At 41.8% G+C, this 26632-nt stretch overlaps 1 protein-coding gene across 6 annotated transcripts in view; it reads left to right on the top strand.

Annotated features, from left to right (window-relative positions):
* Positions 1-26632, top strand: part of celsr1a (cadherin EGF LAG seven-pass G-type receptor 1a) — an 81298-nt gene that overhangs the window by 9336 nt on the left and 45330 nt on the right. For all 6 annotated transcript variants that reach the window (XM_034131429.1, XM_034131428.1, XM_034131426.1 and 3 more), the window contains exons 2-3: positions 24050-24405; positions 25003-25291. In XM_034131429.1, coding sequence (XP_033987320.1) covers positions 24050-24405; positions 25003-25291 — 645 coding nt within the window. The remainder of the gene's footprint in view (positions 1-24049; positions 24406-25002; positions 25292-26632) is intronic.

Here is a 26632-nt window from a genome sequence, read left to right as displayed (position 1 = left end):
TTGAGGATCCAAGTCTGTGTGGTAATGCCGGCAGTCATTGTGGGATAGTTGGGTGCAAACTGCTCTCTTTACCTCGTGGGAACCAATGACTTTGTTTGACTCAGAAGAGGCTAGAAGAAATTCATTTTTTTATTCTCTACACCCGGGACGGATACACTCCTATTACTGCTTGTATGGCATTGTTTGAATCTCCAAAATGTCTCCACGATTAGTACTTGAGCCACTTTCTCCCCACTTTCTCCACACACTCTTAATCCATGTTCTGCAAGATAATTGTTTTATTTCCAGCAGGAAATCTCTCTAAGCATCATGGTGGTTCCTGTAAATTGAAAGTGAGCTAGGAATGGTATTCCCAGCATGCAAGTGTGTGTGCTTGTTTGTTTGCAAACACCTATGTTTTGGGTTGAACAAGGACAACGGGTAGAAGTGGGGGGATGTCCTGGGGGGCGTTTGTTCCTTCATTGCAATGTATAATCAATTTTTTTGGCAATCTTTTTACATTTAAGATTTTCATAGTATGTGTGTGCTCAGTGATAAAGGCCTTGATCCAGGTTGCCACTTATGGCGCGTTTACACTACACGGCCTCGCTCGGCCTCGCTCGGTATGGCTAGGCCTCGTTAGGACTGGCTCACTTTATGGCACATTTCCATTACAGTTTAGGAACTGGGGTAGTATCTATAGTAACGCAGTGTAGGCGGAGCCGTGACGTGATCTTCAATGAGAACCCCAGAAAAACAACACAGCCGTTAGCTGTTAGCACTCAGAGCTCACAGCTCCTCATATATGTTCAGAAACTAGACAAAAGTTAAACAAGTACAAACCACAGACTGCCTGTGTCATGGTGAATACAGTCGCTGCTTTATTTATGTCTGTATAGGCCGTTGTTGTGAGTGTGGACGGTCGGAGCATATACTGCGTTAGCTTAGCCAATCTCCATTTAGAAAACACGCATTTTAAAAGGTTTTTCGCCTGCCGTCTGTCTCCAGACTTGACAAAGCATTAATTCATGGTTTTTACTAACCGGTATCAGTATGTTGTTACTTCGGCATCATTTTGAAACGTGTATTACAATTAAATCACGGTCAAATATGTCCATCTTGTTGTAGTTGTAGCCCCCTTGCCAGCGATGCTCTCTCTAGTTTAGCATACTCAGCCCGACTCAGCCTCGTTGTCTCTGGCCCTAGACCCGCGATTTTATGAGGCCAGAAAAACTGTGAATTAGGACCCGCCGGCCGGTACTAGGCCAAGTGGAAACGCAACCAAAGACGGGCCGCTGACGTCACAGCCCTCTTAAACCGTGCTCCGCGCTATAGTGGAAACGCGCCATTAGATGACCCTCTCCCCCCTCCTCACCCTTTACCCTCCCCTGTCTCACACACAGGCAGGGTTATCTCTCGTTTACATGCTGCAGGACAATGATTTCACCACTCAAACTCAAACAGGTTTTGGGTGGTGGAGGGGTCGTATTTGATTGTAACCCGACACACCTCTCCGCGTCCCTTTTCTTTTTCATTCCCTCTCACTCAGACGACACAGTACTCCCCTTTGTCTCACTCACCGAGGAGACAGGGGAGAGCATCGCAGCTCGCCGGCGGCTCACGAGTGTGACATTACATGCGTCATGATGTGCGATGACCGGCTGCAGGAATGTTAAGTGGTAGTGGGGCGGGGGCCGAGGGTGTATATATACTGTATCAAGCCTGAGTGAATGACATGTGTGACAGTGAAGGAGAAGGAGACAGTTGGAGCGTCCCTCCACTGGGTGTCTGTTGCGGCAGTATTCACACAACTGTGGTTAATTTTCGATTTGTTTTAGGGTGTCTAAAGGAACATTAACCGAAGGCGATGCAGAGTAACAACAGCAAAAGACGTCGTCATTATGTACTACGTGTCTCATTTTGGTTTCTCTTTTGGCTTTGGCTCTTCTTTGGTGTCAAGATATGTCAACAGTCACATGTGAATGACAAATTTAGATACAAGCATTCAAATACCAGTCACATGTAGGTTGCATGCCATGAGGTCAGATTATTTACTGATATACTGTATCTACTTGTGTGGTGCACATGGGAACCAAAGTCATGTGATGCCATTCAACTGTGTCAACAACATGTGTAGTCTCAGTTTCTGAATCAGTTTTAGGATCTCAATGGTTAGGATTCGTCCTTTAGCTGCATTATTGACCTTTGAGAAAGCAGGTTTTACCCTCAGGTGTCCAATCTGTTCTCCAGTCTAGACTGAAAGACAGAGGAAGCTAAATGTTCATTATCCGGGTCTCGATAATGACGAACAACCTGCCTGAGGAGTCCCCTTAACTCAGTGCAGTCTGGTTTTCTTTAAAAAACAAACAGATTAGCCACATCAAAGAGCACCATAGTAGATAGGAATTGGTAACTGTTCTTCTGAGTGGATGGCACCAAGGTGTACTGAAATATTTAATTTGCGTTGAAAGCAAAACTTATGTCTTGACTTTTTTAAACGAATATTCTAAAACAACAAAATGTAGACTGGGAAGTCTCAGCAGGTGGCCAATAAATAGTTCCACTTATAACCTACAATACATTTGTGATTTGCATATACAACGTTAGCTTAGCCTGATCGATCCGATCTCCATTCAGAAAACACGCATTTTAAAAGGTTTTTCGCCTGCGGTCTTGTCTGCAGACCGGTATCAGTATGTTGTTACTTCGGCATCATTTTGAAACGTGTATTACAATTAAATCACGGTCAAATATGTTCATCTTGTTGTAGTTGTAGCCCCCTTGCCAGCGATTCTCTCTGACCATTCAGCAGTTGAGAGTGTTGACGTCACTAGTTTAGCATATTCAGCCCGGTTGTTGGCCCGGTAAGAACCTCGATTTTGGAGGGCCATAAAAAAGGTGAAAAAGTAGCCCTGAGCCGGAACTACCCCTAGTGGAAAAGCAAAAAAAAGCTACGTGCTGCAGTGGAAAAGCGCCATTATTCTAAACTAAGCCAACTGTCTGCTGCCTGAAGCCTTAATGTTTATGGTGCAAATATACGACTGGTATCACCTAACCCTAATCATCACATAATGCCTTTTGGAAAAACGTACCTCAAGACTTTCATTTTTTAAGACATTTAAACATTTACCCAGTTTTATTGATTCAATTTTTAAATCAAGTAGTGACTAAGAATAGAGGATAGGAGCAATGACAACTCAAAACTTCCTGTTCTTTACAAATATACAATCGTTCAAAAGTTCAAATATTTGGATGCTCAGTTTGCACTCTGCAACCTCTGCTTTAACCCTGCACTGTGTCATTATTTCCGTTATGCACTGTAACTTCATATCTTAGCCATTTCTAAGGCAAACCCATTGCCCCCTTTGTTATAGTCCTGTTTGTAATGCATTGGGATACCATCCTCTCAGCTATTAAGACTTGGCATTGGCACTGACTGAATGCAGGTATTAGGATGAAATGTCAAACGGCTTAAATGGATTGAGTTTACTGGCACAAACAGAACAATATCTGTTCAACGTTTGAGTCCTGTTGCTTAATCGAGGGCTAAACTAAAAAAGGTTTCATTCTGCAGATATCTAATCCCGGAAGATTCCTTAAAATCGAAAGAGAAAATAGCTAAATTAAACTAGTAACGTTTTATGAGCAAGCTTTTATAAGCAGTTAAAAACATTTCCATCAACATGTTTCCTGAAATCTCACACCACCTCATAATTGCCCATGCTTAATTGGGGTTTTTACTAGTTTTCTACAAGTGTTGTTTTAGGACTCCGCAGAAAGACTTCATGTTCACAGAGGTGTCGGTTTTTGGTCATTTCCCCCTCAGCGACAGCCAGGGAAGAAGCTGGCGAAAGGTGTAATCCTGACAGTTAATTGAGTCTGTGTGGGAACGTGTCGATGCACGCTGTTGTCTCGTTGTGTCCTGCTGTCTGTCAAACAGCATTCAACTTTTTACGGAAGATGTGTTCAATGAGCGAGGGTTAAAGCTGGTGTTGATGCATCTATAGTTCATTCAGTTTCTTTCCACAGCACGATAGATGGCCATGCTAGCAGTCTAATTTTAAAGCCTTTGATTATACACAGCGTTGTATTCCTACCAAGCTGCTCTCCGGGTAAATTGCTGTGTATACTCCAGATTTTTATGGTGATGGTAATTTAGTGTACAGTTTATATTTAGCTACACTAGCAGTTGTGAATCTAATGTCCACCACTTTGTTGCAGACTGAAATATCCCAATAATTATTGGATGGATTGCATGCATTCGTTAGCATTTAGCCTTATGTTTGAAAAGCTTTTTATTTGCAGAATGGGTGCTACTTTTTGAATTGAGATCTTAATCATAAAACTTGTACCAAACATATATTAAGGTATACACTTGTGTGAGGCTTTTGATCCCTAGGAGGATACATTTATTCCCTATTTCTCGATTCATGGGCGTAAATCGCGGGCACTTCCGCACCTGTATGTTTACTGTCATGAGAGAATTTGAACCCTGACTTACAGGAACATTTTGGCTTCTTTTTCCCCCAATGTGTCAGCCACAACTGCTGTCATCATGGGTGTCCCATTACAACCTCATGACAGCTTCTGTTCTGCTCTGACAGCTCCTTTCTCTTGTCAGCTCAAAGGAAAAAAATTATGAGCGCACACTACGAACTTGCATATGCATTCACACGCATATATAACAGCGCATTGAGCATCATAGGAAAATCGTACACCGCGCCCTGGGTCATACTTGGCACCTACAGGCGGAGCGGCTTAGGCCTGTGTAAGCATTTCAAAGGAAAAGACTAAGGCGTGCGGATTGAAGCTTTATACGTTTTATCCAACACCTCCAGGCCTCATCTTTTAACAGAGAGGGAGAGATGGATACATAGACGTAGACAGAGGGAGCTCCGAGGTGTATTGGGTTTTCTCTGCCTTTTCATTTGGTGTCAAGATGCTTCTTTGAACTGCGACATCCTCCTGTTACATTTTGGATGGGGCGACTCACGCACATACACACAAGAACACACATCCATAACCTGTATATAAGAATGCAATTTGCACTTGCACATGAAAAAAAGGGTACAGTCGCCCCTCAATCCATCACACACGATCCTGACAGCAGTCGTGGACTTTGGAAAGCGGTCGACCTCTTCCCCTGGAGTGTTAAGGCCAAGTTTCACACAAAGATCCCTTCCGCCTTTTATACGGCTCACAAAAACTGCCTCACCCTCCCAAAATGTCTTCAGTTACATGCGTATCAAAGTAAAGGCTGCTTTATCTTACAGAAACAGCTTTTTAACAGGCTTAAAAATGTATAAGCAGTACTTTTAATATATTGTTTACAACAAATTAAGATGTAAGTACAAGTAAACTTAGAGCAAAGCAGCATGATTTCCTGCCATTTTACATATATATAAATATATTTTTGGTCCACAGACAAACAATCCGCTTTCTGCTTGTATCTGCAAAGAACAAGTTGGAAAGATGCCTTCTTGTCTTCCTCGCCGTGGAGGAGCACTCCTGACACCTCTGTTATCGAGCAAGACCCACAATGCCTCTCTGTTTCTGTTCATCCCATGTGATGTTTGAAAATGAAATACGTGCCGCCGTCTAACTTCGGCAGTGCCTTATCAAATTAAATCCTGGGTTACAGTGAGTAGCTGTTTATGTGTTTGTGTGCATGGCTTTGTGTGTGTGGGTAGTACCCAGGATGCCCCTGGATCAAGTGAATGCCAAGAATGAGCTCCTGCTTATTCCTGATGTCTCTTCAGTGATAAGAGCTGAAGAGAGGACACTTTATGACTGAGAGTAGATAACTAAAAGTGGCTTCAAAGATCCCCCCTCCACACAAATCTTTCCATCCTGTTTCCTTTTCCAAGTGTCAATAATGATGAAGTGCAACAAAGTGAGTTGTTGGTCAACACTTATTCTGCTTGTACTTATTTGTAGAGGCCATTTGCCAGACCTTAACCCTCTCTGAATGCTGTTAGAGGCTAATGCTTACCACAGACACTTCTACTGCTGAGCACTCACTCTGCTTAAAATCCTCTTAAATGCTGCAGGGAATCGATTTCCATTTTGATTTAGCTTAGCTGATAATGCAGTCTTAATATACTCTTAACGCTGCTTGCATGCCTGATGAACTGTTGCTTTTGTCAGTGTCAAAAGGCCAGGCAGGCCAAATAAAGGTAACGCTGTGGCTCTTCAGGTTAACACATGTATAGGTAATCATCAGAGTGAAGTCAAATCATTTATTTTGTGTCAATTATGAGGCGCCTGTATCTGTACACTTAGCCTCTGCTTTCCTTCAGGCTGAAGAATGACCTGATGAGAAGGTGCAGGTTCAGGGGTCATGACCTCTGAAAGGGTCTCTTCACCGTTGGCCCCCAGGTCACTCCCAAGACAAAGTGGAGGTCTTAGACTTTAGCAGCTGAGGGCTGAGGGTTTTCCTATCTGAGTAAACGTACAGTAATTGCTTGGGTCAACTGGACTGTCACTCCGTCTCTCCTTCTGTGTGTCGCAGATAATGTTTGTCTTTCTCCGGAAAATATGTAAAAGAGACAGAAGCCCTTTTTATAAGACATGGATAAGCAATAGTTGGTTTAATTTGTCTTTTTAAAGTCATGGCTTTTTGTTCCTCAGACATTGTTTCTGTGATTTGCCTGAACTTTTGTTTTGTTCTAACCTTTGAGTCCACTAAAATAAAAAGTCATTATTTATGAAAGAGCATAAAATGATAAAAATATTACTATTTTCAATTGCTCACATGCTCATATTTTGATATTTCCAAAAGCATCTATTCAAGGAAAATAATCATGAACATGGGGGACATTACATTTTCACCTTTTTGAAGTAGTTCATACGCCCATTAATTACTTTGCTGTTTAATATAAACAACTGGATAATCCGATGGGTAGTTCTCATCTTTTAATACTGTATGTAATGTTACTGTATGACACATTATAACCTTACCTTACAGAAACACTTAATGATTAGACTGTAATAATGATTTACATGTCTGAATAATGATTTACAAGCTTGTGTCTGAGGTCATGCGGAAATTCATGTTCATGGATTTCTCCCCCCCTCAATAACAGATACAGGCAGAGAAACCAAAGCAGGTAGAAAATAAACATTTCAGTCTGCGGTGACGCCCAAAGTTCAGATAAACAAAAGTTCACAGTCAAGAGTCAGACTTAATTTGCATTTTATCTTCAGTACACAATTACATTTCCTCTGTCTCCCTCAATATTAGAATACAGTACCCATACCAAACTCCCATGAGCTGCTTTAATGCGAAAAGCGCGGGTGAGGAAAGGGCTGAGTTTTAACACGTCAAAAGTGTGTGTCTGCGTGTGAGTCTTCAAATGCTGATGGCCTTTCAACCGACAGCCCTCACTTTGTGTTGTGTATGTGAAGTGATTGTCTCGACGTGTCGATGGTCACACAGGTTATAATGGGCTCACGGGACAAGACATCTCAATATGGACTTAAGACATTCAGTGGGGACCTTTTTATTACAGGGATCAGAGTGATGTTTGTTACTTTTAAGCACATTCCTTTGAAACAAAGGTGGTTTCTGACACCAATAGTTCGTTTTGAGATGTTACTTTCCTAACTATAGGTGTATTCAGTGGGATAACCTGATCCTATTTAGTTTATTATTCAGACCCCAATTACAAATGGCAGCTTGTTTGTTGGTCTTTACAAGGCTTTAGTAAAGTCTGTGGTCTTGTGATGTGAGCTGTTGGTGCTAGTGGTTTTCTCAGGATCAGGAGTCCTCAATATTTGGTATCAAGGTTCTTAGCTAATTGTGTAGTGGTTTGATTTAAGAAAAAAGTAAATATACAACACCGGACATCCTGTAAAACCCTGCTTTTCTCAAAAAGCTTGGCTACCGTCATTAGCAAACGCCATTTTTGAATTCATTTGAACCGGCAGAATTAAGCCCTACAATTGATGAAGGCAAGTGTTTTGTTAAAGATTAAGTCACAGCAGTTTCACTATGCGTCACCATGGAGATTGTCTGAGAATCCTGCATACATAGGGGGTTCATTCAGCATTGGAAAACGAAATAAAGAAAAGATTGAGCCGAACCATGCAGTGTAAATGCGGCATGACATGGATCTTGAGTGCTTCATGTTTGAATTATAAAACATGCTAAGGTATTTGATCGTTGGGTTATGAGTAATCTGCCAAACATCTAATACCACATGTGGTTGGTGGACTGGTTGGGGGGTAAAGCTGTGATACCACGGGGCCCAAGAGATGCCTTTCCAAGCTCAACCATGTGTTTGATGTGAGGAATGAGTTGGGAGCCTGGTGCTTACAGTTTAACTTACTGAGGGTCCGGGGTCCGACAGCTGGCTCTCCATGCCTGGCATACTGCTGCTCTCAACACATTCATCACTACATGGACACACACCTATACATGCATACATTCCTTCGGTGCTGAAGAATATGTGCATGGTTCGAGTATATGTGTAGAAATTCAGCCTGCTGCATAAGGCTTTGAACATTGAAGTGGAATATTTGTACTGTGTTTCAACAAAAATGTATAGTTTGCATGTTGCAGATGGTTGGAATATATACCGCTCATTTCTGTACACTAAATACGAAGCTACAGCTAAGAGGCTAGAAACAGAAGGAAACAGCTGCTGGACAAAAAAGAGTAAAGCTTCCACTCTTTCTGCTACTCAAATTCGAGCTAACGGTCTCGTGCTTGTAGCTTTGTATAATGAACGGATGTTAGAGTAGTATCAATCTGGTATCAAAGACAGCAAATGAACATATTCAAAATATGTTTAAAATATTCCTTTCAGCATGTGTCACACTTTCCCGCCAAATTTCAGTAGAAGCTATAGTTAGCTTGTTAGCTAATGTATCAATCTTTTGATTTTGCTGATCAAAGTGTTGTTCACCAAATAAGTAGCATACTAAAGGACTTTCGGTGATTGATCAAATTAAGCTTTTGACATGGACTAGCTTGCTAAATAATCAAACAATCAAGCTAAATTCCCCTTTTGTTCAGCTTAATATGAAAAATCTGATTTGTGTTTCTGTTATTTTCTTGTAGTGAGACCACATTTAGCATTTCCTCCTCTGCCCTTCTTCCTTTACACTCTTCCATGGACCAAATCTGTCGTAGCGATGCGTTTTTACCATATATGCGCTTCACATATGCGGAGGACTCACTGATATGACTCAAGGCCTGTCAGTCTTGTAAGACAGCGTCCATAAAATGAAAGCGGATAGCTGTGGTTAGTTTTTCTGGTTTGACCTCGGGGCAACTTGGTTTACGGCTGGGATCATCATATTTTGCCACACACACACACACACACACACACACACACACACACACACACACACACACACACACACACACACACACACACACACACACACACACACACACACACACACACACACACACACACACACTCTCACATGTACATGTATAAACAGTCAGCCCTTGTAATACCATCCATACCTGCTCTCTGCAGTCACTCACTCAGTGGGGGCTGATAAAGTGGAAATGCCCTGTTATTACTAAAGCGATGACAGTAGCCGTGGGCAGGCATCACACGGGCATACCTCTGGCATTGCGTAATTGAAGTTTTCCTGTATTGTACACTCTTTACTGCTTTTTAATACAGTACTCAATAGTTTCAATGTTAACACATCAGCTCTAGAATTCTAATTATACTCTGTTTTCTCTTGTTTCTCTTAAGTATACAAACCCCAACTTTTCTCTGCAAAATATAGGCCCCAAACCTGGATAAACAACTGGTGAACTGATGCAAATATAGGATCAATAGAGAGCACACACTCTATCTTTGTCTGACACACATACTGTACACACACACTCACACACTTTCCTTTGTGTATTACCAGAAGACATCTCTTCCTACTTAATAGATTCCACATTCCAACCTCCACCACTGAAATGATTTCACCTGCCAGCCAAACCAAGAAACATCCAGCTGTATGTGTGTGTGTGCTTGTACATTCATGCTTGTGGGCATACATGCAGTGTGTGTGTCGACTTTCAAATATGTACTTTAAACACATGAAGTGCTTTAAAATGGTAATTCCTAAGAAATAACTGATGTGCATGAACATCATTGACATTCTCTTTTCACACATGCACACACACACACACACACACACACACACACACACACACACACACACACACACACAGACAGACAGACAGACAGACAGACAGACAGACAGACAGACAGACAGACAGACAGACAGACAGACAGACAGACAGACAGACAGACAGACAGACAGACAGACAGACAGACAGACAGACAGACAGACAGACAGACAGACAGACAGACAGACAGACAGACAGACAAGCTTCTGTTTTTTTGTCCTTTATATATAACACATATCATCTCCTTGAAATCATCAAAACATGTCATAACACAACCCCTTAACTTCAATTACATTCTTTTCCTTATTTCAAACGCAGAAATATTCTGTATTTGGGAATGATTGACGTGAAGTGCTGACAGTAATTTGTGGGACCGTTAAAATGTGTCTCATTGGGGGTCGATTTAATAGCTGTGTGATGTTGGGGCGTGTACCTGCAGGCTTCAGCTGAAGTCATAATTTACCGTTCCCCCGCCCTGATAAATCCCCCTGAACGAGAGGAGAGACAAGGCGAAGGAGTAGCAGGATGACAAGGAGAAGTAATTTAAGATTACAAGAATATTGTTGTCTCCCACAAAGAAACACGTGTAATCTGTAGTTGTCAAGATGTCGTCTTAGCCTTAATGGAAGAACTCAAAACACCGATTGCCAGTTCATTATGTTAACAATGTGAAGTTGAAGATAAAAGCAAAAGATGACCTTGCATCCAGCTGCTTTCCTTATAATAAGAAGCTGCTATACTTAGCTTTACTGTGTGATGACAGTAATTGCTACCTCAATTTCAGTTAGGAATGCCGACAATTTGTCAACGTTGGTAAGAACTAGTGGGACCACCCAAGCTAAAAAAAACGTTCTGTCACATTTTAAGGGACATTTAACTGAATCTGAATCGGGATTAATATGTGTAGTGTTTCTGCTGAGTAGCTCTGAGGAATTACTTCAGGGTTTGCACACAAGCCCTGGATAATGAACATGTTCAATGTATGGGTAACTCATTCAAACCATAACGGGTAAAAATAATCCGGATTAGCAACTGGAAAACTTTGGTCAGGAAGAAATATCTATAGGAGGAAAGCTTAACCTCCATGTAGCCACTAGTGAATTCACTTTGATTTATTTTTCTTTTAAGTTAACCTTAAGGAAGCTTTGTTGCCTGATATAGCTATTTGAATTCAGAGCGCTAGGGAGCTTCTCTCTAAAGAAAGTGGTAAATTGACAGAAACTGATACCTCTAACTGCCTCCCTCCTTTTCTTTCCTGAAGCTGACTCATTATCACACACCATTCTTGTCAGCCGTGTCACCGAGCACAATACATTGACATTTAACTGACCCTTTGGAGGAGAAGAAGAGGGGAGGGGGGAGTGAAGGACAGAAGTAAACAGGAGAGAAGGAGGTGGAAGAAGATGTAGGATGAGGGGATGGAAGTTCTGGCTGTGATAAGAGATGAAGCGAGGGACGTGGATGAATCTGGAGAGGAAGGGAGGTGAAATAAGGAGGAGGTGAGAAAGGAAGGAAGGGGGGAGGATGGAGGAAAGAGGTGGGGGGCATCTCAACTTTTTTTTACCCTCACATTCCCTCTTTTTCTGACTTCAAAGAATCTCCCGGTGAGAAGGAATTATTCCCCTCCGCTCAAGCGTACCGCTTTGTTACACCACTGCTCTCCTCTCTAGTCCTCTGCAACCCCCATCGAGGCCATATCTCATAAAGAGAAGGGTGTTGTAAATGGGATGTAAAGGGCTCTATTCAAATAGTGTTGCTCATGCAGTATGTACTTTGCATGTTGCTGTTTCTTTCTGGTTATGAAAGCAAAGATTCCTACTCTCTCTTTCGATTTTGTGTTACATTTCTGTTCATTTTCCTCTTGTAAGCCAGTAAAACCAAGAAAGGGCCAATCAAACCCAGACACAAAGAACCCATGTGGCACACAAACAGTCTTTGTGAATTGCACCTGAGCCACCCTCCGTAATCTCCTTCTACTTTATTGTATCCTAAATTAGGAAAGAGAGAGGGTAAGGTATTTCAGTTGCCCTCGCTGAATCCGTGACGGCACCGGGCCAAGAGAGGATAGAAACATCAAGAGGTCAGCTGGCAGCCAGCAGCTCCAGGTGGGCTGTGAGGCGAGCCTCAGCCCTACCATCTGCGTCTGTATCACAGATCCAATCTGCTGCCTGGCTTGGTTGCTGACTAACCGATGGTGGACTGAACGCATGAATGAATCAGTGAATCTGACTGGCTGATTCAATGAATGAGTGACTCATTGATTGAGCAAATGTTTGGCTGGGGAGAACGGCTGGACCACAGCGTCTGAACAGCTGATATACTGCATGTGTTTATACTATATGTCAGGCAGGGCAATTAGCCAAGCATTTAGAGTGCAATCTCAGCTTCCCATAAAGCCCATAAACTATTTGTAGTACCTAAAATAATAGTACTACTATGCAGAGTAGCATATATTATATCACTGGATTATAGTTAGTGGTGCAATAATGTGTACACCATTTGAGCAGCTAGTAAAGGAGCTAATTTGTAAGACTTATTACACTGCCAGGTAACCTACTCCATAATCATAATTAATTAATTGATTTATAATAATTATCATAATTAATTAATTGATTTATATAAGTACAATATTTGACACCAAATTGTTGTTGGTTGAAGTATAAGGTAGTATAAAATGGAAATACTCAAGAAAAGTTCAAGTCACTCAAAGTTGTACTTAGTGACAGTACTTGAGTAAAAATACTTAGTTTCTGTCCACCATCTAAATCTAGTGAGAGGAATGGCGCCACTAACAACAAGGCTAAAAATGGCCAAAATGTTTATTAAAAGCCAAATTTTATTCAGTGAAACTCTTAAGTGTTGTAAGTTAAAGGACCACCATACAGTTCAATCTTTGAACACAGTTTACAAGCCGCGAAGTGTGAATGCTGCTGCTCTGATAATTGTTAGCTCTCACTCGTCCTCTGACAGCCTCAAAATTCCGGCTGATACATTAACAATTTATAGTGTTTCTCTAGACTTCCTGAAGTTGACAGCAGGTCTTAAGAGCGAGCCTCCAGGCCTCGAATACTCGTCAGGAGAACAGAGGGTGAGGTAGTTTCGGGAGTTTTACCGTGGCTAATTAGGAATGAAAAGTAACAATTATAGCAGCCTGCTTTTGTGAGGTCACTCTATTCTTTGCTGTTTGACTCGCTTTTTGCTGCCTCGTGGGTTGACAGCAGACAAAGTGAGAAATGGCAGGTATTCTTTTCATCCAGTGCTAACCTTGTAACTAGCAGACAGGCCACTCGCTGGGGGGGCAGTTAAACAAAAAGGGGAGGATATGTGTAGTTTCCCTCAGAATAGTAACTTCAGCATTTATTAAGACTTTTCTAAGATCTTTACACCTGATGGGTAAGAACCTAGACAACTATGAATATATCAATGATATTATTTTAATTATTTTAGGGACTTAAGATTTTTTTTATTGTCTGCAATTTTGAGTCATATCATAATCATAGCATAAAAAAATTACAGTATTTTTGGTGTTTTCTTTTTAAATTTCTAAGGCAATTTCAGCTCAGGGAATTAAACAACCAAGGTTTGTTTGCATTGTATGTAACTAGATTATTGGATTTATTGGGGATTACTTTTTTATTGTCTGCAATTTTCTGAATTAAGTCATAGCATATTAGGATCTTTTTAAATGTATGGCTTGATTACAGTATTTTTGTTGTATTTTCTGAATTTATTGGGCACCTTTAGCTTAGATAATTGAACCACCATGGCTTGTTTGTATTGAATGTAACAAGATTATTGGATTTATTGGGGACTTGCTGCTTTAATTTGTTTGAATTATTATAAATTAAGTCTTGGACTTTTGCCGATTGGTTGTAAAAAAACATGGAAGATTTATTGTATATTATGCCAGGCTTGGAGGCAAGATGGGGGTATTAGCAGGCATTCAGCATGTGTTGGTGGGGTATTCAGGAGTGTCAGTGGGGCATCTCTTGAGCGTTGTCCCCTGAAAACAGCTCCATCCACGCATACACCCACACACTTGAACACACACACACAAACGTCTTGGAGATTTGCCCGAGTCTCTATTTAAACGGACACAAGTCTCATGGTTTCCCAGGGCGACCTCCCTACACCGCCCCTCCTCTTCTCTTCTCTTTTTTTTCACCCTGCTTTGTTTAAAAGAGCCAATCGTGCGTTGGCTGGTAACTAGGCACCCTATTTATCAGTAACCAGCACCAACAATAACTGAAACCCGACACCTCCTCAGAGAGCAAGACAGGAGGGACATGGCGAGTTGGAAAGAGACGGGGAAAAAAGCACCGTCAGGAACTTACAAAAAGTTTATGTTTACAAAATGACCTTATATTAATTTTATTGATTTGTATATTATTGCAGTTGAGTTGTTGATTTTCTGAACTGAACTGGCAGTTAAAATCGTACTATTTTACCACACCGAAAACGTTTTATAGAAGTAAATAAAATAAATACAAAGACGAATGCAATGATGAGCGAGGGAAGAGAGCCGCTAACACAGAGTCAGAGAGAAAGACAGGATCTAGTGTCGGTGTAATGGATACTTTGGTCCTATTAGGCCATTCATGGCTGGGTAGCTCTTAAGAGAGCGGTGCAGGTCGACCTGTGAGGAGGCTTTTGATCAGCGTGCACCCCCACCTAACCAACTAGTTGTTCCCTGTTAGCTTATCAAACGGGATCAATGATAGAGAGAGTGAGGGGACGAGCAGTGTGAGCATGTAAATAAAAGTGGTGTGTTTGTGAGTGTATGCTTTCTACACTTATATATATATATGTACACACGTTTGTTTGTCATGAAAAATGCTTGTCTATTATTTAGCTTGATCAACTGTTAACCAGGCTTCACTGCCTTTAGATATTGTGTGTGCATGTGTGTGTTTGCATTCCTGGTTTTAGATGAGTGATTCTCTCCAAGCCAGAGAATGGCCTGTTTGACTTTTCACCTTTTTGTGATCTCATGAATAAGGCCTTTAGGAAGATCTAATGGTGCTAATGCTAATGAGCCGACCACACACGCTGAAAGGACTCAACATGGTGACACATCAGTAGACACAGCATTCCTGCAAAATGCATGTGTCGGTGTTTGTGTGCATCTAAAACACTTGAGTAAATCGATGATCCTGCTGTATCTCACATGAAATCATATGTCAATAAAATGTGCAAACCAGGAGAATCAGGAGGAAAAAGAGGTGTCTTAGTCTTAACTTAATATTTGACTGTTGAGCTTCAATGCGGACAATCATTTATGAGTATTTAAGCATAATATGTATTCATTTTATAATTACATGTTATCCTCTCCTGTGGTTGGTCTGCTTTGCTTTCACACCACAAGCTAACTGCACCCAGTTGGAAGTTGACTGAGACCCTTTTTTCAGGTGGTCTCAGTTTGATTGACAGCTCACAAGTTAACAAACCTTACAACAAATTGACAGCCATATCATAGTGTGCTTCTTTTCATCTCCCAGCTCTGACAGGGCATTATGATGCTCATTCTCGTTTTCAAACTATGTCGACGGCTAGCTTCCTACTGGAGGTGATGACAGGTCATGTTTAGACTTGCACCCCTTTCTTTTCAATATAAGATTATTTACATTTTGCTATAGAGATCTTCAATTAAACTGTCCCTCAGCTGTAAAATCAATACAGAACAAAGTGTTTGTTTTTTTCCTGTGGAGGTAATTAACCTTTAGAGTGTGTTGGGCAGAATTTCGCCCACTTCTTTGCCTTAAGGCGAGATGTTCTCTTTCTTCTCTTTTTTAGCCACCACATCATCCGGCGAAAACAGAATGTGACGACACCTGGAAGCTGTAACCTTTTGAACCTTTAATTAGAATAAGCGTTAGGCTTTAACTTGATTATTCGGCTCAGGAGAGAGGCATGGTGAGGGAGGGGGACGGCTGACAGATAAGTGACTGAGAGGAGCAGCTAAGTGGATTTACCAGTGTTTTAAAATCGATTATAAAAGTGGGGCTGCAACAACAGTGATTTGATAGTGCCTGGACATTTAAAGCTAATGGGGCTTGGTAGTGCTCTATTAGGCCTGGTTGTTCTCCGGTCATGGTGTTTGGCAGCACAACTGGTGTTATGCTCAGAAATGTTATAATTGAGTTTGTGTGAACCATGCAAGTATCGCATGACACCCGCCAGATTGAATGGACAAAGAATGTATTCCTCATTGATTTACGCAGATTGGATGGCTTAATCCAATTTCCCACAATGTCGTTTGCCCACCTTACTCAATACTGATGGACATTTTCTCAAACTTGTTGACAACAGAATGTGTTTGCTACTATCTGCTTTGTCACAACACCAGTCCTGATGCCTTTTCTCCCTCCATCTCTGCTTTCAATCTCATGTCCATATCTCCACTCCGCTGATCAAGGTCTCTCTAGTATCTCCGTGATTAATTACCTTCTTTGGCAAAAGTCGAACATGCATTGAGCGAACAAGTGCACTAATACCAGTCAACCCTCAGGCGCGGAAACAAACCAGGTGTTCATTTGGGCTCATTTTGCATTGTCTGGCATCCTCATCCGGGCTCGTTTAGTATTGTCTGGACGGGAACAGTGCTGCTATTCTTTTCACGGCTCTCTCCCAAGGATCCTAAATAGGACATAGATATTCTAGCCGGGTCGGTTCTTTGCCTGGCACTCGATGCCCCTGAGTGCTCTGCTTGAGTACAGCCGCTAAGGGCACTTGTGGAGGGCTTGTGAAAGTCCATTCTGCTTAAAGGTGAAGGTGGAGGAGAAGTTGAAACAGGCTTCTGAACTCCCTCGTGTGCCAAGCCAAAGGTCTCACATTATCAAAGTAGGGAGGGCTTCTAACCGTTTGCCTACACGAGATGTGTTTCAACCATGTATTGTCAGATGGAACAGATTACTGTTAGCAATGCAGCTGTTAATACTGGCAGTTTGATGGCTTGTGCCTTTAGTTATTTCTTTAACTGTGACTTAAAGCATCTTTTTGGATTCCATGTCTTTGTGTGTCCGACTCACGCACAACAGCAGCTTTGCTTGATGTTGGAACACTGAATGTTGGGAAAATATTTGCCAGATTTAATGCGAGGGACTATTTATTTTCTTTTTAATCAAGGCCTTTAGGAAGAAGTGCAATCTGCTCTTGCAATGGGCTTGCGATAAGAAGACAATATATTATGTCTTTGAAAACTAAAGTATAATCCTTGGATTTATAGACATTTGATGTGGCAACAACTTCAAACTAAGGCCACGCAACTTGTTGATCTAATTAAGTATAGTACTATACATTCTATTTGATGTCTGAGAGAAAGCAGAGAAAATATTTTATGGTAAACTTAAATTGACATTGGTTTTAAGGAAGAGCTTGTGTGTGAGAGCATTTTGATATAACAAAAAAACACGCATCACAAAGAACTGCTTAGCTTTTCCAGATTTATTTTTTAGAGTAATTGGAAGGACACGCAATGGTCTTACAATGAGACATCTTCTCATCACAACGAGAACGGTTGGTTCTATTTTGGTCTCTTTATTTGAATTCAAAATGTATTTACTACCTCCCTGGTTTGGAAGTTGTGTGACCCAAAGGACTCTGACTCCTTCCCACCTGTTGTCAGGGCTGTTTGATAGTCCCAAGCACTGATCCTGGTTCAGTCAGTGTGTGCGTGTAATCCCACCTGTTCTCTGGGATGTTATCCTTCTGACAACCCCGGGGCAAACACCCACCCACCCAACACCCAGACCTCACCCACACTCCCTACCCTCTTCCACTACTCCCTCCTGGGGTGAAAGGACTCTTTTGTGTGCCTGCTGCCATTTTCTCCCCCTATGAAGGCTCCAAGAAAGAATGAGAGAGAGCGGGAGCTAATCCCACTAAGGTGGTCGTTGAGTGAAGGATGAAGATTAGGAAAGGGGAAAGAGAGAAGGAACAGAGGGGAAATGTTTAGCCTCCTGAAGTGCTGCAGGTGTTTTGGGGAAATTAGAGTGCAACAGCTGTGACTTTGTGTGTAGTCCTGAAGATATATGATCAAGCATGCACACACAGTTTGTAACTCTGAGACAATAATTAATCAGCCCCCTGCATTATAAGATAATAATGATGTCTATACACACACAAACTCTACCCAATTCATCTCCCTCCTGTTCTTTATTGCTGTTTCCATTGCCCCTATCTTACTCACGCTGCATATTAAATAACACACAGTATATTATCCTTACCCTTCCTCTCGCCGCCGATGTCCTCCATGTCCGTCAAGTTTATCGCCATCTGTATGTGTGAGTGATTAAATCGGAGCCCCCTCTTTGCTCAACACTTCATTCAGGCGGACAGACGGGCATACCTGTGAAAGAATACTGCCAACTGCTTGTAAAGGGGATGAGAGGGTCTTTCGCTGAGGGCTTCTAGATATGAGCGAGTGTACTCACACACTCAGCAGTGCCAGCAGATAGAAACTCAATCGTGTTGTGAGTGTAAGCTGACAGAGGCTTTAGAGTAGAATCACAACTTCTTACATAAAGCTGTGATTAATGTGTTCTTGGCTATTATTTTAACTTAAGCGTTGGCCTCTCGAGAATCATCATGTCCGATTGCAAGAATTTGATCTCTTTGGTTTGAAAAATGGTGTTGTTATAAGTCCTGAAATGAAATAAAGTCATGGACCTATAGATTATAGATGTCTGAGAATCCATATATATCTCTCTTTCTCTGGTCTGTATCTGTGAACCTGCTGCCTCTTGCATTCCTGTGGTCAATCATCTACCCTCGGTTAACCTTTATTTGCATTTGAAATCACCGCTGCTTCATGGTTAACGAGCTAAAGGAGCTTAATCATTTTAAACATATGCTTTATCATTGGAATATGTGAAGCCGGGGTAATACAGAATGCTATTATAACTCAGCTTTTTCAATCCTCCTGGGCAGGATCAAACTGTGGCTCTAGAAGCCTCTTCCTGCAGAGCTTTGAGTTGAAACGGCAATTGTTTAAAGTCAAGGTTTGACATTTAAGAAAAACGCTTATAGATATTCTTGCCAAGAGTTGGATAAGAAGATTTGTTCCACTCTTATATCTGTCTGATAGATATGAAGCTCGAGCCAGTTATCTTAGCAAAGAGACTGAGAGTAGGTGGAAAGAGCTAGCCTGGCTCCGTCCAAAAGTTCATAAACTGCTATTAAATCAACTATTACATTTCAGTTTTTGTACCAACAACATATAGTAGGTTAAGAATAGAGTTATAAAAGGCCTGCAGATTTAGTATCGTTTTTTATACAGAGCCAAACTAGCCTTTTTCAGTGCTACACATTTTCGAAGACATTGCTGGGTTAATTACCAGAATAACCTGTAAGAAAGTTTGACTGCACATGAGGTAATACACTAAATAATTCCATGTATGGTTTAATGATATATATTTAAGAGAGAGTGGGGACTAAGCCAGATTAATATTATAGCTAATATTTGCGAAATAAAAAGTTTGACCTCAGTTACCAATACTCATTGTCTGATTCACTAATCACTTTCTGTTTATCTCTTCTCACTTGTTAATCTGGCTAGACGTATTTTGATTGATGGTGCTTTGATTACGTTTACAGTGTGATTTCTGCAGGGTGATTCCCCTCAGCTACCAGCGTACAGGATGTCTGTCAGCGTGTCTGCTGGCTGCTGATATGCGATCCTATGTTGGCGCTGGTTGCCATGAGAGAGAAAAGGAGCGAAAGGGAGATGAAACTTGACATCTTGTTGGCCTCTGAACAGAACATTTGGAATGACCATTGATGGCAATGCTTCCTTTGAGGAAAAAGTCAAATGTTTTAATGGAGCATGGGCACACAAAGAGAGATTAGGGAAATGAGAGGAAGAAAGACCAGGAAGAAAGTTTTTATTGAACTCAACTCTGAGCAAAGCCATTGTTTTGTCATTTCCTATCTCTGGAGTGTTTTATTGGAAACACAGAAGAAACAATTGGCTGTCATATTGAACTGTTCAAAGAATGTGTGTTTGGCCACCTCTAAAGTCAGGCTTGTTGTTTGTTTGCCCTTCCTGATAGGCTGGGGGTGTTCAGGTGTGTCCAATAAGGTGGAGCTGACAGTTGAGTTTCTGCTCAGTGATTGGCTGAAAGCCACTCAAGTTCAGGCTTTGTATTGATTCAAATATGTGAAACCTTTTCTTCAAAAGAGAGTGAGACAGAGACAGAGGGAGGGGGAGAAAGTTGTCCGCTGCTCGTTGGTGTTTAAAAAGTACCTGACACACGTTTTCATTGGCTGCTCTGCTGTAAAACCTTAACTGTGCAGTAAAAAGTGTTGCGGGGCCAAAAATGTCAGAGAATCTTTTTTACAATGCCTTGTCGTATAGTCTTCCTGCCTTTATAATGGCGGGCCTCCCTTGAGCTTGTAACATTTTAAGCTCTCAATTACCATTCTGTTTAGTCATGATAAATGTCAGCAGGAGGGAAATAACCTCGTCAGCTGAGTAACGGCTACTGAAGAAAGGAATAGCTTCAGGTTAAACATTTTTTCTGGTGTTTCTTCTGTGGACCCAGACACAAACAAAACAATAAAAGATAGCAAATCTAGATACATTTTCTGAAAGCAACAGCATATCAGAGAGTAATGCGTTGTCTTGATTTCTCCTTTCAATACAGCGTTAGGAGGGCAGGAATCGTGTGTAGGGGGGGAAGTGTGTCTCTCTGGTGGGCTTGTCACCTCCCTGAAACCTGTCGCAGCTACAAATGTTTGTTTGTTCTGTTGTTTTACTGACTAGTGTTCTCGCTAACTGACTAAACACTGTTGTTGATTTTACACATTGGGGTTTGGCAGGGGTGGCCACCACAGTTGTCACCGTATAAACTAAAGTAAATAGTAATGCCATGTCTCAAATAGGAACCTTTGTGATATTTGAATATTCTTAAAGTAAATAATCTTATATAAACTTCTTTTATAGTATTCAATATAATATAGATAATATGTATAATAGTATAAATATATAGGTGTTTGTGTCGTCTGGAGCTGTGTGTGGTTGTCCCTTAGCGACAGCTGGACAGAATGCGTGTCAACAATTCAGGTTGGTTACGACAGTCACAAACCACAGAAGAAGACCTTTGTGTTTGTGTGTGTGTGTGTGTGTGTGTGTGTGTGTGTGTGTGTGTGTGTGTGTGTGTGTGTGTGTGTGTGTGTGTGTGTGTGTGTGTGTGTGTGTGTGTGTGTGTGTGTGTGTGTGTGTGTGTGTGTGTGTGTGTGTGTGTGTGTGTGTGTGTGTTAGACAGAACTATGTGGCCAGGGGAGCCTGCTGACAGGTGACAGACCGATTTATTAGCTTTAATGTGTGTGCACGAGTGTACGATCATTTTGTGGTCATACGCAAACACAAGTGTGTCATTGCTTCACAGGTCATTAACAGCTCTTATCACCTCTTGAGCCTCACCACCTACACTGTGGGACTCAAAATGTGTGGCCTGTCCATATAACTCTTTTTTATTTCTGTTAATAATTAATCCACCGACACCTCATTAAATACAATCTACCGACTGAACTGATAATATTTATCATTAGATTCATATTTATAAGGCTGTTAAGTGCAATAACCAGTGTGCTTTAAACCATTTGTTTACAAGCACTATTCCTTTATCTCGTAATCATGCCAGCTAAAAGAGATAAGGGGTAGTGTATAATGATAAACATTTACCCACGATACTTCAAAAGAGCGGAGATCACGCGGCAGCTTTGATGCTAGTTTTTACCCAAAGGGTCATCTAATAAACACTCACTAGTAGTAAGTCCTGTTAAACCTGTGTGTCTATTTGTGCTGGGGGGGCCCTATATGTGTGTGTGTGCATGCTTACACACATAGAATGTTTTTTTCCGTGACACTCCCTTTCCACGGTTCAGCCCATCCTCTGTATGTGTGTGTGATCCCATGCTAGCAGCTGGTGGGCGCTATAAATAGTGTGGGTTGGGATACCCCAAAAGGATAAAAAGAAACAAACAACTATCTTTTAAAGTGTCGCAAATATTCATTATATTACTACGACATCTTGAGTCAGAAAGCTAAGAGGTGTTGCCTTCCTCTTGCAGTATTTAAAAATACACTACTTATTATAATTGGTGCCGCATGATTGCCAAGCCAGCAATCTGAATCTGAATTTCTCAGCACCACCCTTGTCTTTTTTTTGAGCATCTTTCCATAATCCCATGATCCCATGATCCTTTCCGCCTTATGGTCCGTCATTTCTGGATCTAGTTGTGGTTGCACATGCTAAGTGGTGTCATTACTCTCCTCACCCCCCACCTCCACCATCCTTTACCTTCCCTACTCTGAGAAGATAATAGATCTTAGAGCCCGGACTGTATTGTACCGTTAATCCTATATAGTTAACTTAGTCACAAAATAGCTCGGCTTGTGTGTCGAAGCCCTGTGTCAGTCAACGTGTAAAAGCTTAACACTGAGCATTGCTGGAGTTGTGTGTTTGTGTGCAAGCAAGGAATAAATCTGAATACTTTGTACAATAACCCGGAGACAAAACATCTAAATGTGCCGCCAAATTAGCATTATATTCCCTAAAGTATGATTCTACACACATAATCATGTCACTGTGGACACACATTTCGAACTGAGTCAATGCAGCGTGTGTGTATTCGATGTCAGTTGAAGGATCTCTGGCGGCAAGTGGGATAACAGAGTTTTCCCCGACTTACAGGGAGAGACAGGTGTGGAGCGCTGCAGAGACAGTAGCCCACTGATACTCAGCACTTTGTTGAATGAGCACCTCCATTCCAGCAGCCCACTACACCACAGCTGCTGCGTAATGTCACCGTCCTGCAGAGTGACTTGTTAATGCATGTGTGCATTTTGTATGTGCGCTTTTGGGGACTCTTGTTGCCCACCATGCACCTTGATTTACGTCCAACCAGAAATAAATGACCCTCACGTTGCTTCACATGGTGAGTTATCGGTCCTGGTTCAGTCGTCGTTGACCTCCAGTCTAGTTAGCAGTTAGCTCCAGACTTCTCTGATGAGCCGGCCTGTCCACACCCTGCTCTGATCGACAGTGCGTCTGTGTTTGCATGAGGAGAGTAAGGGTCCTGAGAAACAACCTCATCCACGCCTGAGAGTGACAGCGCGTCTGTGGTCCAACCTCACTGTGGCTCTTTCACCCCAACACACATGACACACTCTCCAGTAAAGCTCTGCAATCCGACCCATCTCCCTGCCATGTTTCAACAGTATTAACCCCCTGTGAATTTCATCTGGCCCCACCACCTGTTGTCAGCTGTATTTCACCCAGCCTGTGCCCTCTGTAGCCTATAGCCTCCTGTTTCCCTCCATAGGCACCAGAGCTTACAGTTGTGCCAGAAGTAGGTATGAGACCAGACCCAAGCCTCCCTAGGGGCCGAAATCCTAGACTGATCCAATTACTCCCAGGCTTGAATCAAACCGAATCTGCTCCGGCTGAACTTAATTCAATCTAGCAGTAAAAGTGATACAAAGTACACAAGTCAAGCTGTTAAACCGCAGTGTAGAGGGGGCAGAAGAGATAGGATTGGGTCCAACCAGTATTGAGTCGATACTGTACTTCAAATAGTGGCCTTTTGCATTTTTTAAATGAACTTTGAATTTAAAATAATTGCCCAACTATTTCACATTGATTTGCAACCTTGGAAACTAATTTGGCTTTTTTAGTCTTTGTATTTCATCTTAATTTGACCTTCCTGTGCTTTGTTCGTATGAAATCACAGAAAATCACTCGCCTTGCTGAATCCTGGCCTCATGTCTAAGGACACACTGAGCCTCATGTCGTTAAATATCTGCCTGTCACTGCGTTGTGTGTCCTTTTCTGTCAACTAGTTGCTTTAATGCCACTTGGGAGTTGCCTGATTGTCAAGTCAAACATTCTAATATCTCCTCTCTCTCTTTTTTTACAGACGGTATCCATCACGTTGTGGCCCTCTGCACGCTGCGTGTCACCATCATCACTGACGACATGTTGACCAACAGCATCACGGTGCGTCTGGAGAACATGTCCCAGGAGCGCTTCCTCTCGCCCCTGCTCAGCCTCTTCCTCGAGGGGGTAGCGGCCGTGCTCTCCACCACACGGGAGGCCGTTTTCGTTTTCAACATCCAGAACGACACTGACGTGCAGGGCTCCATCCTCAACGTAACCTTTTCGGCGCTTCAACCCGGAGGCGCCGCGGGTAAAGGGACGTTCTTCCCTTCTGAGGAGCTGCAGGAGCAGATCTACCTCAACAGGACCCTGCTCAGGCTCATATCCTCTCAGGAGGTAACTCATACATGTATACATGTATACATGCACACATTAACTTAAAGGTCACCTATTATGCAAAATCCGCTTTTCCACGTCTTTTCTACATAAACATGTGTCCCCCTCTGTGTAAAGAGATTCTGAAAGTTTCAGGAAAAAAGTTTTTGTCCTGATCCATTTATATAAAAAACTGTCTGAAAATGAGCTGATCAGATTTTGGCCACTTCATGATGTCATAACGATGTTTTGGCTTGTGTAACCATTAGCCAATAACCAACCAAGGTAACCCCCCCCCCCCACCTTATCACCTGAATCTCCTCCTAGAGCTCCATTGTGTTCTTTTTAACCAAATATCTCTCAGAGGGGCGTGGGGAGGGGCTCCTTATTTTCATCTAAAGTAACAGACAGAGAATCAGCACTTTTGAAACAGGGCTGAAACAGAGGGGATTATGGGATGCTACAATGCATGATCTGTTTGGTATTTCGAGCAAAACACTTCAGAGACATGTTTTGTATATATATCTGAGAACTATAATATATTGATGAAAAACAGTATAATAGGGGACCTTTAAAATAAACTAGCATGTTAAGCTTGAGGTTTCTTCTTCTCTCCAGGTGTTGCCGTTTGACGACAACATCTGCCTTCGGGAGCCCTGTGAGAACTACATGAAGTGTGTGTCGGTGCTGAAGTTCGACAGCTCCCCTCCCTTCATCGCCTCCGGCACGGTTCTGTTCAGGCCGATCCACCCCATCAACGGGCTGCGCTGCCGCTGTCCGCTGGGCTTCACCGGGGACTACTGCGAGACCGAGATCGACCTCTGTTACTCAGGGCCCTGCAAAAACAACGGGAGATGCCTTAGCAGAGAGGGGGGGTACACCTGCGAGTGCCAGGAAGACTTCACGGGTGAGTCTTCTACATGTACAAAAAAAAGAAAAAACAAAGTCATTTTTTCTTTTACAAGTTAAAAAAAAAAGAGACTTGCTAGAAAGCTACCTTTTCAAAATCATCTTCTGTCAAATCTCACTATGATGTTGAAGGTAACTTTTAGGACTTTTTGACACAAATAACCTATTTGTCTTCATAGTCTTTTGTAGCTGTCACGTCATCAGAGAGAGATCACATAAAACAAATCACTACCTTTATTCCCATTATAAGTATTTTTGATTAAATTAAACATCATTGATAATAGCCTTTATGTATTAAATCTACCCCAGAAGAAGAAGTGTTTTATGAGTAAGTGCAAGACTCATATTTCTTCTGACAGTGCTTTAATGAATGGTACTTCACTGAGAGGTTGTAAAAGCTCTCAGCACCTATTGTTGTAGCTACAGGTCGATCGCAGTGCAAGAAGGGAAGAAATGCTTTGTTATGCTGTAGGTAAAACCACCTGCACACGTACATTAGATTCATTGCTGTCGAGGAATGCTGTCTATTCTAGTAAAACCAGATCTCAGATATCACCAACCTAATTCTTTTAAAAATAAAATTGTTGTTTTAAAACTTTGAGTAGCCCTAATATTATGAAAGACTAGCACAACAGTATGTTTTACTGTAAAAAAAAATAGGCATGTTTACAATGATGTTGTTTCAAATCAATGTCCCTTTGTCATTGTTTTTAAAGAACTGACTTTAGAAAAGGGTTTTTAGGATCAGTAAAGATTATTATCAAGTAGACAAATTGCATTTAAACAATATGTATAACTAATAGGAACATTTTTGACATATTCAAGACTCCACAAACTAGGGAAGAAAAAGCCTTCTAGCTAGCAATGTAAAATTATCACAAAATGATTTATAAGAAATGAAGTGCATTCATGTATACACACAATGTGTTTCGGCAAGAATGCAAGCACATGTTTTATCTATATGAAAATATCTTAGTCTACATTCAATCTAAAACCAGGCTTTTATCAGATTTAGAGGTCTTCCTGGAAGCTGGCACTTACAGTCACTCTGCACAGCATTTACATGGTAGATGAGCCTCGGAAGCTTTCATCATTCCCATTCAAATCACTTTCCGAAATATTTCCCGATGTCAGTGATCTTCCTCCGATACTTCCCCCTTGTTCATCTGATACCTGGCTGACTGTCTCTGCTCTCTAATAGATCCTGGAGGGGCCCCTGACAGCCGTCATGCCTCCCTTCCCTCTGTCTCTCCCAACACTCTTCCTCTCCTTCTCTTCCTCCTTGGTCTTATCTGATGTAATTACCTGATTATACCTGCCTGTGTCACTCACTGGCCCT

The sequence above is a fragment of the Trematomus bernacchii genome, unplaced genomic scaffold, assembly GCF_902827165.1.
Source record: "Trematomus bernacchii unplaced genomic scaffold, fTreBer1.1, whole genome shotgun sequence".
Lineage (NCBI taxonomy): Eukaryota > Metazoa > Chordata > Actinopteri > Perciformes > Nototheniidae > Trematomus > Trematomus bernacchii.
Note: the sequence above shows the minus strand (reverse complement) of the source record. Positions and strands in the feature narration are given on the sequence as shown.